General features: G+C 41.5%; 1 protein-coding gene and 1 pseudogene across 1 annotated transcript; both read right to left on the bottom strand.

The window, feature by feature from the left end:
* Positions 1 to 252: 252 nt before the first annotated feature.
* Positions 253 to 3,873, bottom strand: LOC118455945 (uncharacterized). Its single transcript, XM_087838072.1, has 5 exons — positions 3,843 to 3,873; positions 1,153 to 1,194; positions 811 to 1,077; positions 495 to 734; positions 253 to 413 (listed from the first exon to the last, which is right to left on the bottom strand). The coding sequence occupies exons 1-5, from the start codon at positions 3,871 to 3,873 to the stop codon at positions 253 to 255; spliced, it is 741 nt and encodes a 246-aa protein (XP_087694198.1).
* A 5,565-nt stretch (positions 3,874 to 9,438) lies between these two features.
* On the bottom strand, positions 9,439 to 12,009 carry LOC148103137 (uncharacterized; annotated as a pseudogene).
* Positions 12,010 to 13,024: the final 1,015 nt, after the last annotated feature.

The following is a 13,024-nucleotide window of genomic DNA, read 5'->3' as shown; positions in this document are numbered from 1 at the left end:
TTATATCAGTAATACTTTTAATTTTTATGGACCCACTTGCAGAACTTTTAAAACTTTTCAATTGGGCCATGGGAATGCATCACTCTAAAGATGTTGGGACCCAGTGCTCTACAAAATAAATGCAGACAGGAAATTAACAACAGAGAAGAGTCCCTCAGATTTTCTCAAGTGAAATTTCAAAATATTTTAATTTGCTGCTTCAACCAAAAGAGCCCAGGTGGGTCAGACAGATATCATACCTGTGTGTTTCTTTCAAAGAAGCTGAACTAGAACCAAAACCAGAACCACAAGGACCAGAGAACCTACAGTAACTATGACTGGGATGATGAAGGAGGGATTAGGAAGAGGAGGAGAACAGGAGATGTGGATGTTTGCTGATGTTTTTGTTGTTGGTGGTGTTGGTGTAGTAGGATCTGCAGGAATGATATGAAGCTGGGTCAGTCAGTTTGTTATAAGCTCAACAGGTTTAAGCTTTAAGAGAATAGTTTTCTGACCTCTGACCCTCAGAAAGCTCTGAGGAGATGATCCAAACTCATCAGTAGCACACCAGTAGAGACCTTCATCAGACTGCTGCACGTTAATTGTGATTGTGTGCTCTGATTTAGGTCTAACAGGACATCCATTAAAGTAGAAATAAGCTGCGACTGTGCCACCAGTTTTCTTCTTACAGCATAGTGTGACATCACTTCCTGTCCTCACAGGAAGTGCAGGGATCTCCAGGATCACTTCTTTATCTGAAGAAAAGACCCACAGAGTGATGTAGAGGTCGTATAACAGTGTGCTGTTAGTCTGATGATGAAACTTCATTACCTGATACAGTGATGTTGACTTCTTCACTCTTCTCTCCAGCTTCACCTTCACACCAGTAAACTCCACTGACTGGCTTGAACTCATCAAAAAAACAGGATGAACCATTTAACCTCCCAAAGCCCCGCCCACCTGCTCCACATGACTCAGTCCCACTTCCTGTGTCCCTCTTCACCGTCCATCCATCAGAGCCCAGCTGACCTTCACATGTCAGAGACACTGAGGCTGCTGTGAAGAACTGCTGAAGGTTTGGACTGACGGTCAGAGAGACTGGAGGACAGACGGACAGTTTCTATCAGTGTTTACAGTGTTTGTCCTGGACCATGGTGCACTTCATCTACTCACCTGCACAAACAGTCAGTGCAGACAGCAGCAGCACACACACACCTGCAACAGGTCAGAGGTCACTGAAAGTCAGAGGGCAGGAACCTGTTTCAATCTGGTCTTGTTCCAAAAACATCACATTAAAGGGGGGAGACCTTTATTTCACTTTTAAGGTTCCGTTTAGGTTTTAAAAGTACATTTAAACTTATAAACATCACACAAAGCGCCAACTCAGTTTTAACACATGCTGACGAAACTATGTTGGTCTGAATGAGGTGGATGTCATATCTGTTTTGACAATCCAACACCCTGCACCTAAACATTTCCCAAACTAAGCAGATTTTGGGGAATTGTTGATTATTGGAAGCAGAGGAGAAACTGCTCCCCACTCAGGCTTCATGAAGACTGGATGGGTAATGGGGAGTAAAGGAGTAAAGGTACTGCAGGCAAGAAAAGCATTCTCAGGATTAAACAGTCAGAACTTATAAACCAAAGCCATGGGATAAGGGTTATGTGTTTATTCAGCATCAGCTGCTGAATAAAAACCTGGAGAAGCTGCTTCATTGATTTTTATTCACAGGTTTGAGTCCCAGTTTGCTTCTGTTTGAAGCTCATCATGAGAAAAATAACAAAATACACAAAAGGAAGGTAAATGACAAAAAAACAGTCTCCAGTCCTTTTATTAGAGTCCACATGAAGGAAAGTTTGCTCTCTATAGTGGAAGTGAAGACTACATAACAGAGGCAGACCAGAGGAGCATGTGGTACCTGCAGCTAGCAGCTGTGGTTTCCTGAATGAAAGTTGATCTTTGATAAGAAAAAAGAGGTCGCCTGACTTCTCTACAAGTCAACATGTTACAGACAACAAACTGGATATGAAGGTCCAACTCTCTGAGTCCAGAACACACGATGGATCTGAACTTTCAGATGAAAATAGGTTCTGAGCAGCAAAACGTACAAACTGTTGATGAGACAACTTCAAGTCACCATACAAACACACTTTCATTGTCCTTCTTCCATCTGTCAGGAACAAATTTCTCTTCATTTGGTGCCTCTGAGTTAAAAGTGTGAGCTGCCGTAAAAAACCAAAAACATTTTACTTGATTTCTGTCCAACTTGACAAACAAATATCAAATAAAACAACAAAAAACACTAAAGAAGAAGAGTGAACTTCTTCCACAAGTGCACTGTGCCACCTGCCAATAGAAAGGAAAAAAAATGTGCATATTTCCATGAGAGAAATCCCACGCCTGATTCTATCCTAGCCTGCTTTTTACATCCAACACAAACAAACAAAAACTGCAGTCATGGTGCTTTTGATTGTACTCAGAACTCGGAAATTCTGCCTTCTGAATAGGAAGATGTAGGCAACACCAGACTGCAGATGAGCTGCATACAGGGCTGGACTGGGACAAAAAATCGTCCCGGGCATTTTGACTAGAGACCAGCCCACCATTATAGGAAAAATCATAAAGCCTTTGAATGAAAATAAACACTGTTGTGACAGTGATGTTCACTGTTCTGATGGTATATATGTATCAATCTATCAATCGTTTGTTGTAAGACTCAGATAATTATTTTTTTAAAAGTGAGACATTTTAAATGAGAATAAGAAAAGTATTTCCTTGTGCCCCCCTTTCCCTTTTAATGCCCTACATGGAACCTTGGCAACACTTTGCTAGACCCGCCCCTGCACAGTTACCAGCTGTCATCTCCTGGTTTCATCTTCATGTTTCCCTCTCACCACATATTCAAACCGATATCATGACCAGCAGGTTTACAGCTGTGGCTCCAGCAAACATCAGCTGATACTTAATTAATATTAAATAAATTCTAACAACAGCTGATCAAGCTTAAAAGTGCTGCTGTTGTTTACCGTGACATCCGCTGGTTTCCTCTTTCTGGCGCAAAGTGGGCGATAAATAAACAAGAGAGAAAAGCTGATCAGCTGATCATTGATCAGTTTCATGATTGAAGTAGAAACAGGAGAGGGAGGGGGGAGAGGATGAGAGAAGAAGAGGCAGCTGTGCAGCGTAAACACAGAATAACTCCAACTTTGTGTCTTTTACATTGTAGCTGAAGTCCGGGACAAACTGTGTTCCTTTTCAGCTCAATACAAAACGCTCAATATTTTCTCTGAATACGAATTCCGTTTTTTACAGGATGGTTGGCAACTCTAATAATTAACCTTATGAACAAAATAAAGTTCAACATCAGTAACATAGCACCCACCCAGCTGTATAGAAACTCCGTCATGCTAGCTAGCACGCAGTACGAAAAAGTCAGCACAACGAAAATAAACTCCACCTAAACTTGGTTCATATCTGACCCAGATGGACTGCAGGTTATAACTTCTTACCGGAAGTTCAGTTCACCTGACACTCTCGGACCAGCGGCCGCTTCGGGTCTCTCCTCTTGCCTCCCTTTTCCTTCATCCACCTGCTGGCTTCCACCACTTGCTAATGTTATTGAATCTGTGGAAGCTCCGTGATAGTCACCACACGAAGTAACGAATAACGAGCCTATCTAAATCCCAGTAACGAGTAACGCGTTCCTGGTTTTGGCATAATAACTAGTTACCGTGCGCGTTACCACAATAATAACGTAGTTACTGTAACGCGTTACTTAATAACGCGTTAGTCCCAACACTGGTCATAAGTCTGTGATAAATGAACGCTATGAGTGAGTGAAAGATTTCAGCGTTTGACTCACCGAGGAGCAGAGACACAGATGAAGACTTCATGTTGTCAGGACGACGACTGACAGCAGAGTGACACCTTCAGCTTCACTACTTCCCTGTTAAGATCATCACGCTGCTGCTTCTGGACAGTGAGGACGAGGAAGAGCTGGTGATGCGCAGTTAGCTGATTTGGATCAAAGCTGGCTCCTTATTTGGTACAGAGGAGGGAAGTAGAGGGCGGAGGTGGCTGTGAGCTGGGGTTTAAGAAGCTGCTGTACATCCAATCATCCAATAAACACTTAGGAACTCTTTCACACCAGCAATCAGCAGCATCCACCTGCCTCAACAGTCAACACACACATATCCATACTCACATCTCAGAGAAAGTAGAGAAAGATGCACACCATCCCGTGGGAGGAGCCAAACATATAAAAATATATCACTGAATCTTCTCGATGCCCGCTATGACTCCCCACACCCACTATCAGATCGTTACACGGACAAACCTTTTGAATACAAGTGCACACAGGTGTGTGTCAACATGAACCGAATTAACCTTTTGGGACTGCAGGGAGGGCACTGGCTGCCTCGAGAGCGAAATACCGTGACCTGTTAATGGAGATACCACATCAGGAAATCTTTATATGGTATTAACCTGCTGTGCCCAGAAAATGGCACAGCTCATGGTGTGTTTGAAAAGCTGGGAAATCTAATATTGGATGCACTTAAGCTGCAACTGGGAACCAGCAAGGTAACACATTCACATTTAATGAAGTTTGTGAGTGAGCAAGTATTTCACTGAGGCAATTCAGTTCAGGGGTGTGTGCAGGCTGTGATATCATCCACGTAGGCTTCTAGTTGAACAGCGTTGACCAGCCTCATCAGGAATGTTGCTCGTTCACGTCTGCAAAATTTTTAAATCCAAAACTTCAATTATATTGTACGAAATGGTCAGGTGTGACAAAAGCATGTATGCATGATTACAGTTTTTACTGCCATGTGGACTGGACCGGATTCTGGACCGGAGTTTTTCCCATTTTGTGGATAAGCTGTCGGTCCACTGTTTACCTCAGCTGTCAATGCTGGAGCTGAGAAATGTCCACTTTTATTTACTCTCAAAGAGGGTGTAAAACTTTGTGAAAGGAGTCTTGTGCAAGTTAATAAAACTCACTGCTGACCGATGACAGCCATGCTGAGGTGAGTTGTCGACGATATGCTAAACTGTTGGTTAGCGTTGGTATTAGCCTCTGTTAGCCTCTGTTAGACTCTGCTAGCTGCAAACAGCAGCTAACAAAGGCTTTTCCACTTTCCTTGAAGTGGATCCTTCATCATTTGTTTGTATTCATGTTTTTTGGCAGTTCTAGTAAATTGTAAACTCAAGAAAATCTAGATAAATCAGATATTTTTATAGTACTTAATGTGCAAACAGACTGTTTTTCAATGAGGCCTAATACTTTTTCTTATGTTGAAAGCTGATAGAGGATAGGGTTTGATGAATATCTGTGAGAGATTAGAGATTCAGAACAGAAACGCTAAGGCTGTTAATGTTTGTCTTTGTACCATTTTTCTTGTATCCACTGATGTTTGTTAATCAATGTACGGTCTGTACATTTCTTCTGTGTGTGATGAGCATTTATTTGTATAAACGAAAAAACTAGCTGTCACAACACAAATCAGTCAAATGTCTGTTGCTGCATTTCTGTCCTGACCTTTGACCACATGCTCAGACTAAAGGTTCACACAAGCTGGTGTGTAAAAACAGCTAACAATGCATTTCTGTGTAATGCATCATTTGTAGTAAACATTTAATGCCTGTTTCAGTTTTACAGGAGAGCAAAGGTCAGTGAAGGGAATGACTGTAGTGCAAATCCAGGTGATGTCAGTGAGGATGTGACCCTGCTGCCCTCTCCTACACAGAGGAGACATTGTTACCCCAATACTGTCAGGCCAACATCAGCAATAAAAACAGGGAAGATGTGGGGTTAATGCGCACTAATGTTAAAGAAGATTGTCTCACAGGGTTTTAGAGAAGCATTACATGTTAACTACAGCAGCTCCATAATGAAGTGAGTAACACGGGAAAAAGCTGTCCTCTAAAATTCAAACAAATCAAACAGTTGGAGCTGTTTAGTAAAGTAGCCGCCTACTAATATCATGAAAAATGTTTAAGAATTCAAGAAAATTATTTCACTTTCTTGTACACAAACCAAAGAAACTTCCAGACATTTCACCAGAAAAAGATGAATCTGTTGATCTCACAGTTTCCCATGCTTTCATCTCCTCGAGTCTCCTCATGTAGTACAGACTTTACTCAGTCAAGAGTCCAGCTCGTTCAAAACTCTGCTGCCACACTTTCAGCATATTTAAAAAAACAACGCTACACTGGCTACCTGTGATTTTACAATATTAATGGCTACTTTCAAAGCGTTCCTTGAGCTTGTTGAGACGCACATTACAAATGATGTTACACCCTCAGATCAGAGCCCCCAAATAAAGCTTATTGTTATTATTATTTTTTATTAGTGGCTCCAATGGAGAGGTTGTTGTTCAGTTCCACCTGGAAACACAGATCCCGTTTGAGTTGCCTCAGGAAGCTCATCTAGTGCAAAACTGCCAAATCAAACATGCTGAGCTACCGGCTCCACCTGTTTATTATTTATTAATAATAAATTATAGAATGTGTTACTGTTTATCTGCAAGACCTTCATTAGGAACCTGGAATTTTTAATCATTATGCTATTATTATCATGACAAAATGCCAATCACTGGCTGTCACTACAAGTCTGTGCTGAACTTTCAGTAATAGCCACTTCCATGCAACAACTGCCTGAAACATAATACACCAAAAATTCATTCTTTACAAATCCCTTTGCAGCCTTGGCAAAAGCCTGCTTATAGTAAATGGTAAAATGACTGTTTCTCATGTAGCACTTATATAGCGCTACTCTGACGCCACAGCCAGGGTTCAGTTTGTCAGCGAGAGATTTTTATTTAAACAAAGGAATAAACTGAAGGCTTATTTTTGGCCAAGACAAACATCAAAGTTGAAGGCAATGGGACATTTGGATGCAGAATGTACACTTTTTAAGCAATGGCAAGAAAAACAGATGACCAGGGCCTTCATACTGAAAAACAGGACAAGCTCTAAATCTTAGCGGGGAGCTGACGAGACTGGAGAGCTGCTCGATCTGGCAGAGAGAAAATCCTCTTCTTCCCATCCTCCTTTAAATTTGATCTGGGAAACTCCATCAATAACTCAGCCCTGATGTACAAGAGAACGAGAATGAGTAGATGGTTAAAAGAGAATCCAGGAGATGAAAAGACAAGAAGAATAGAGGAGCAAAGAAATTATCACAAGGATCCACAGTGGACAAAGGGTTATAATCATATTTTGTGAAGCAATAACTTGTTGGACAACAGCTGAATGTGTACCTGCAGTGTCCTCAGACTGGAGAAAACAACATGTGAGTGTGTATCTGTAATTTTATTGGCTGATTGTCTGAAGTTCATATCCTGATAGGTGACTTGACTCAGACTTGATGACAGTGTCCTTTCTGCAGGAATGAGAAAGATGAGGATTTAAACATGAGACAAATAATAAATGATTCCCTCTAAACCGAAGATGTCTGCCAGCATGGAGCATAAACTGGGTGTCATCAGGACGCTACAACACAGAGCGAACACCCTCCCCACAGACACAGCGGCCAGGAAGAACATCACATCAAGAAGGCCCTGAGTAAATGTGGTTATTCCAGCTAGTGATGTGTCACGAAGGAAACCGCTCTCAGAGCCGACTCTTTGAAGTGAACGACACGAGCCGGCTCCTTATCTCGGGTTTTTTTTTTCTTTCTCTCACTCTCTCTCTCGCACTTTTTTCCGCTTCACTCGCACGCGAGTCTTGTGCTTTGTGCTGGGCAGAGGGGGGAGGGGCGATATTTACACTGGCAGTAGCACAGGAACAGAGCGGGAGGGAGAGAGAGAGAGCCAGGGACAACAACGTCACATTAGAAAGGTATAGTAATCATCCACAACTATTTTCAGTTGCAGATGATAAAGGATTCAGAAAGTTTATTCATGCAGGTCCATATGACAGAGAATATGCATGTTATTTTTGTTTTCATATTTTAATTTATATTTAATTGTGTTGTGGTTTGCAGCGGTTTGTGTTGTTTCACGTTAAATTTGTTTAAAAGGGAAAAGCTGAAAATGTAAATAGTTAAAAGTTGAAATGTGAATAGTTGGTTTTTGTATTATATGATTTATTTATAACATTTTATGTGGAGTGAATAAATAAAAGTATATTTATGGTGCCCCCTACAGACAAAGCACATACAAACTTCAAATCACGTAAAAACTTCAAAACACGTACAAAAGACAACAGAAGTGCTCCAGGATGCTAGGGCGCAGTGTTGAGCTTTTGTTACCTAGTGGCTACACAAGCCAGCAAGTACCAACGACCAGATTTGGTGTGTGGTAGTAACAGGTAAATGAACATTTTTTTAAATTATTTGAATATATATGAGTGCTTGTGTATAAATACACAAACAATACACACATGTTTTCAATTGTGTAATTTAAGTGATCTAGGTAGCTCTGTTTTGGAAGTTCAGTTAAAGCTAGAAATGTGTTTCGGAGTTTCTTTGGAGTTTGTGCGTGCTTTGTGTCATGGTCCTCGTGCCTCGCTGGCTGACTCTGTGTTTGGCAACATGTTTTGTTTGTTTTTTTTCCTTTGCGCTCTCTCTCCTCTGCTGGGGCAGGGCTCATTACGGGCTCCCGCCCCTGGCCCACGCACCTGTGCTCACCGTCACACACTATTTATGACGGCGGACCTGAACCTGAACCTGTATCTGTGAGTTTGAGACGATCCCTAACCTGGACTTCTTTCTCTGTGTGTATATAGATCTGCCCTGGACCTGAGCGAGCGTGTGTGTGTTTGGAACCCACTAAGAGCGTGTATTGGATTAATCCCTGCTTCCCCCTGGACCCTGGAGCCCCGGACCCTTTCCCCCCCGCCACACTGTATATATATTCTCACCTGGTGTCTCACTGTAATTAAACGCACTTTCTCTTTACCAAGGATACCTGGTCTGCGCATGAGTCCGATTCAAACATTGTGACACTTTGTCTCTAGGGGCCACTGGATATATTTATATATAAACATATATAAATAAAACCACACTTTTTTTTTAAATTAGTAATTCCTTTTATGCATAATTTTATATTGTTGTTAATAATAAATTAATTAAAGCAACAAAACAACCTGAAGATCCGGTTGGGAGCCGAAAGAGACGGTTCTCTAAAAAGAGCCGGAAATCCCATCACTAATTCCAGCTGCACTTTTTTCAAAACCTGTAGTGATACCGTACGTGTCAGGAGTGTTGGAGCAGTTGAGATGCATTTTTTCTAAACACCGGGTCTCTGTGGAATTTAAACCCCAAAACACGCTGCGCCAAAAATTGTTCCACCCCAAGGATCGGGTCATACTTTATTAATAAAAGTGTCTCTATATTTATCTATATGTAAGATAAGTACTCTGCTAAACAATGTGAATGGGGACAGTTTATAATTGAATTATAGTATCTAATTACATAATTATTAAGGAAAATTAATTTTTCCATCTAAAATGTTTCATCTAATGAGCTCTGGGGGTTGGACACACTTTATACCTATTTTTTTGTTCCAAAACAGCAAAGCTGCAACCAGAAGAAGATCCAGAAGACCCAGAGAACCCAGAGCAGCTACAGGTGACATGATGGAGGAGGACGATGTAGAAGGAGGGGAATTGAGATTGGTAATTGTTGTTGGTGGTGGTGGTGGTGGTGGTTTGGTGGCACTTGGTGAAATGGTGGTGGTGTCATAGACATCTGCAGGAGAGATGATAAAACTGGGTTATTAAATTTATTATAAGCTCAGCAGGTTTGCTTTAAACAGGAAGTGATGTCAGTGTTCTGACCTCTGACCCTCAGAAAGCTCTGAGGAGATGATCCAAACTCATCAGTAGCACACCAGTAGAGACCTTCATCAGACTGCTGCACGTTAATTGTGATGTTTTTCTCTGATTAAGGTCCAACAGGACGTTTATTAAAGTAGAAATAAGCTGCAGCTTTGCCACCAGTTTTCTTTTTACAGCGTAGCGTGACATCACTTCCTGTCCTCACAGGAAGTGCAGGGATCTCCAGGATCACATGGTTATCTGAAGAAAAGACACACAAAGTGATGTAGAGGTGGTATAACAGCGTGCTGTTAGTCTGATGATGAAATGAACGACTTCATTACCTGATACAGTGATGTTGACTTCTTCACTCTTCTCTCCAGCTTCACCTTCACACCAGTAAACTCCACTGACTGGCTTGAACTCATCAAACAAACAGGATGAACCACTGAACCTTCCGAAGCCCCGCCCACCTGCTCCACATGACTCAGTCCCACTTCCTGTGTCCCTCTTCACCGTCCATCCATCAGAGCCCAGCTGACCTTCACATGTCAGAGACACTGAGGCTGCTGTGAAGAACTGCTGAAGGTTTGGACTGACGGTCAGAGAGACTGGAGGACAGACGGACAGTTTCTATCAGTGTTTACAGTGTTTGTCCTGGACCATGGTGCACTTCATCTACTCACCTGCACAAACAGTCAGTGCAGACAGCAGCAGCACACACACACCTGCAACAGGAGGTCAGAGGTCATTTAAAGAAAGACTGAGGCTGCACAGTTTTTTTTGTTGTTTTTTGTTGTTTTTTATTCTCGCAGGAAACTTTTTAATTTCCTGAAGTATCTGCCACAATCTAAGCAGCTTGGAAAGAAAAGCGTCTGGACTTCTTTAAGTTGCTTGAAGACGTTTCACCTCTCATCCCAGAAGCTTCTTCAGTTCTAAGGTCAAATGGTGAAGAGACCCACATTTAAGCTCTGTGGGAGTTTGCCCCTGAGAGGGACAATAGACCCCCTGATGATCCTCTACCTAATCACATGAGCCAAGGTGTGATAATGGGTCACAATCAGCCAGGGTTTTACTGCTACTACTTTGTACTTTCTTACTTTGAGTACATTTCATAGTCTGTACTTTTTTTTTTTACTTTTACTTGAGTTGATAAGTTGAATCAGTACTTCATCTTTTACTGGAGTATTTTTGAACAGTAGTATTTGTACTTCTACTTAATTATGGAAGGTCTGTATTTTTGCCATATCTGTGAGCCACGCAGATTACACTACAGAAACACCACCGTGCACTGTAACAGGAACAGGAAGTTGTACCATACCACCGAGACAGCAATGCAGGTTAGCCTTTCTTTGCCTGTTTTCTATACATTTTTTAATCAGATGGCAATCAACGGTAAACATCACAGTGCACAGCATTGTAAACAATGGAGAAGTAACTGTGCATGGATGAGCTTTCATTCACGTGCAGAGAAGAAAGTATGAGACTAAGAAGCCACCCTTCAAAAGCACAGTTTTTATTTTCATATTTGCAGCCTGTTTCAGTCATGTCAATGGGAATGGGAACTTTAACAGTCAAAGCAGTCTGTGGTTGTTTGAATACACTCAGTCCTCTTAATGGAAAATTGGCTGTGAATAGAGGAAGTGAAGACTAGATAAAAGAGGGGACGCAGTCAGAAGACCCTGTGCTTCATGCAGTCAGATGCTGTGGTTTCCTGACTGAAAAGATGTTTGATGAAAAGAGGTCAAGTCTCTTTTGTTCTTTTGGTCTTCATGTTACTGACACTTAGCTGGGCAGAAAGTTTAATCGCTGACTTAGTCCAGACAATATGGTGACTTTCCTGCAGGATTCCAGATTAAACTGCTGAGGGGCTGAACCTCTGAGAGGTTTGCAGTGATGATGAGATCAATTTAAACCGAAAAACTTTCATCATGCATGTTTGAAACCATTTTCTATCACTCTTCATACATTTCAGTTAAAACTGTGAGCTCCACTATTCAACATTAACATCACTTCTTGGTTCCTGCCCAACTTCACAGCCACCAATGAAATGAAACCAGAAAGACATAAGAAGGAGAATGAACTGTTCCTCTCGCCTTGACGAAACTTTTCAGAATTTTTAGATGAACTTTAAAGTCAGTAGCTGCGAGCTTGTAACTGCTGAACGTTTGTTTTCCTGCCATATTGTTTGTTGGAGCTGTGGTAAATAAATCGATGATTTTAGTGTTTGACTCACCGAGGAGCAGAGAGACCGATGCAGTCTTCATGTTGTCTGGATGACGACTGAACATCAGTCTGAGCAGCCTGAGACGCCTTCAGCTTCAGCACTTCCCCGTTAACAGTCTTCAGTACGTCACGCTGCTGCTCCATCACAAAGAAGCAGAGCAGCTTCTCCAGCAAACGTCAGTGACTGAGATGTTCCGTTGGGTAATTCAGCTCCTAATCTATAATCCTTTTAAAAAACAAATTGCCTTTTCCCACAAAACATTAATTGAACTCACATGTAGTGATAAGGAAAAACAGACTGTATGTGTCCAAGTCCAAACACTAAATGTATATCATCACTTTAGCTCCATCTTTGTAGAAGTAGTCAGTTTAAATCTCGTTTTACTTTCTTAGAAAACATTATGAGTTGCAGCACTTTATAATAACTGAGAAGCTGTAAAATTAAAGGTGTTGAGGTGTGGCAGGCAGGATGTAGGACCCAAACGCAGGACTCAGAGACAGAATGATTAACTAAAGTGGCAGCTTTATTGCTGGAGAACACTCGTATAGAAATAGAAGAAAACAAAACTAGAAACTCAAAACTTAAGCCCAAACTAGAAACCCGGGAAACTAGAAAATCAAACCAGGAAAGAGTGAACCAGAACATTACCAGAAGCACATAGAAAACAAAACACAGTACAGTGAGGGTACAACACAACAACTAACAGAGAAACACAGGGCTTAAATACAAAAGCAGGACTACGAGAAGATGGGGAACAGGTGGTAACACATCTGGGACAAATCAGGCCTAATGACAGAAGGGCAGCAAAACCAAGCACACTGCACACAGGACAGCGACTATCAAAATAAAACAGGAAACACATGAGGCACAGACTTGATACTGAACAGAGGGAGCACAAAGCACAGAGACAGGATTGACAAACTGCAACATGAGACACGACTGAACAAGAAAGTCAACATGAAGACAGAACTAAACCTTGAGTAAACATGAGGGCTACAGGAAGAAAACCCAAGTACTAGAAATCACAAAACAAATAAGAACTAGAGAGCTAGAAA

The sequence above is a fragment of the Neolamprologus brichardi genome, chromosome 3, assembly GCF_056152115.1.
Source record: "Neolamprologus brichardi isolate AB-2024 chromosome 3, ASM5615211v1, whole genome shotgun sequence".
In the NCBI taxonomy this organism is placed as follows: Eukaryota; Metazoa; Chordata; class Actinopteri; order Cichliformes; family Cichlidae; genus Neolamprologus; species Neolamprologus brichardi.
This window is presented reverse-complemented; position numbering and strand designations above follow the sequence as displayed.

What these genes read in the sequence shown, in the direction of transcription:
- LOC118455945 (XM_087838072.1), bottom strand. Translation starts at nt 3,873, where the DNA reads ATGAAGTCTTCATCTGTGTCTCTGCTCCTCG. An exon ending in ATCTGTGTCTCTGCTCCTCG is followed by an intron (nt 1,195 to 3,842) that starts GTGAGTCAAACG and finishes GACCTGTTGCAG; the next exon opens with GTGTGTGTGTGCTGCTGCTG. An exon ending in TGCACTGACTGTTTGTGCAG is followed by an intron (nt 1,078 to 1,152) that starts GTGAGTAGATGA and finishes TCTGTCCTCCAG; the next exon opens with TCTCTCTGACCGTCAGTCCA.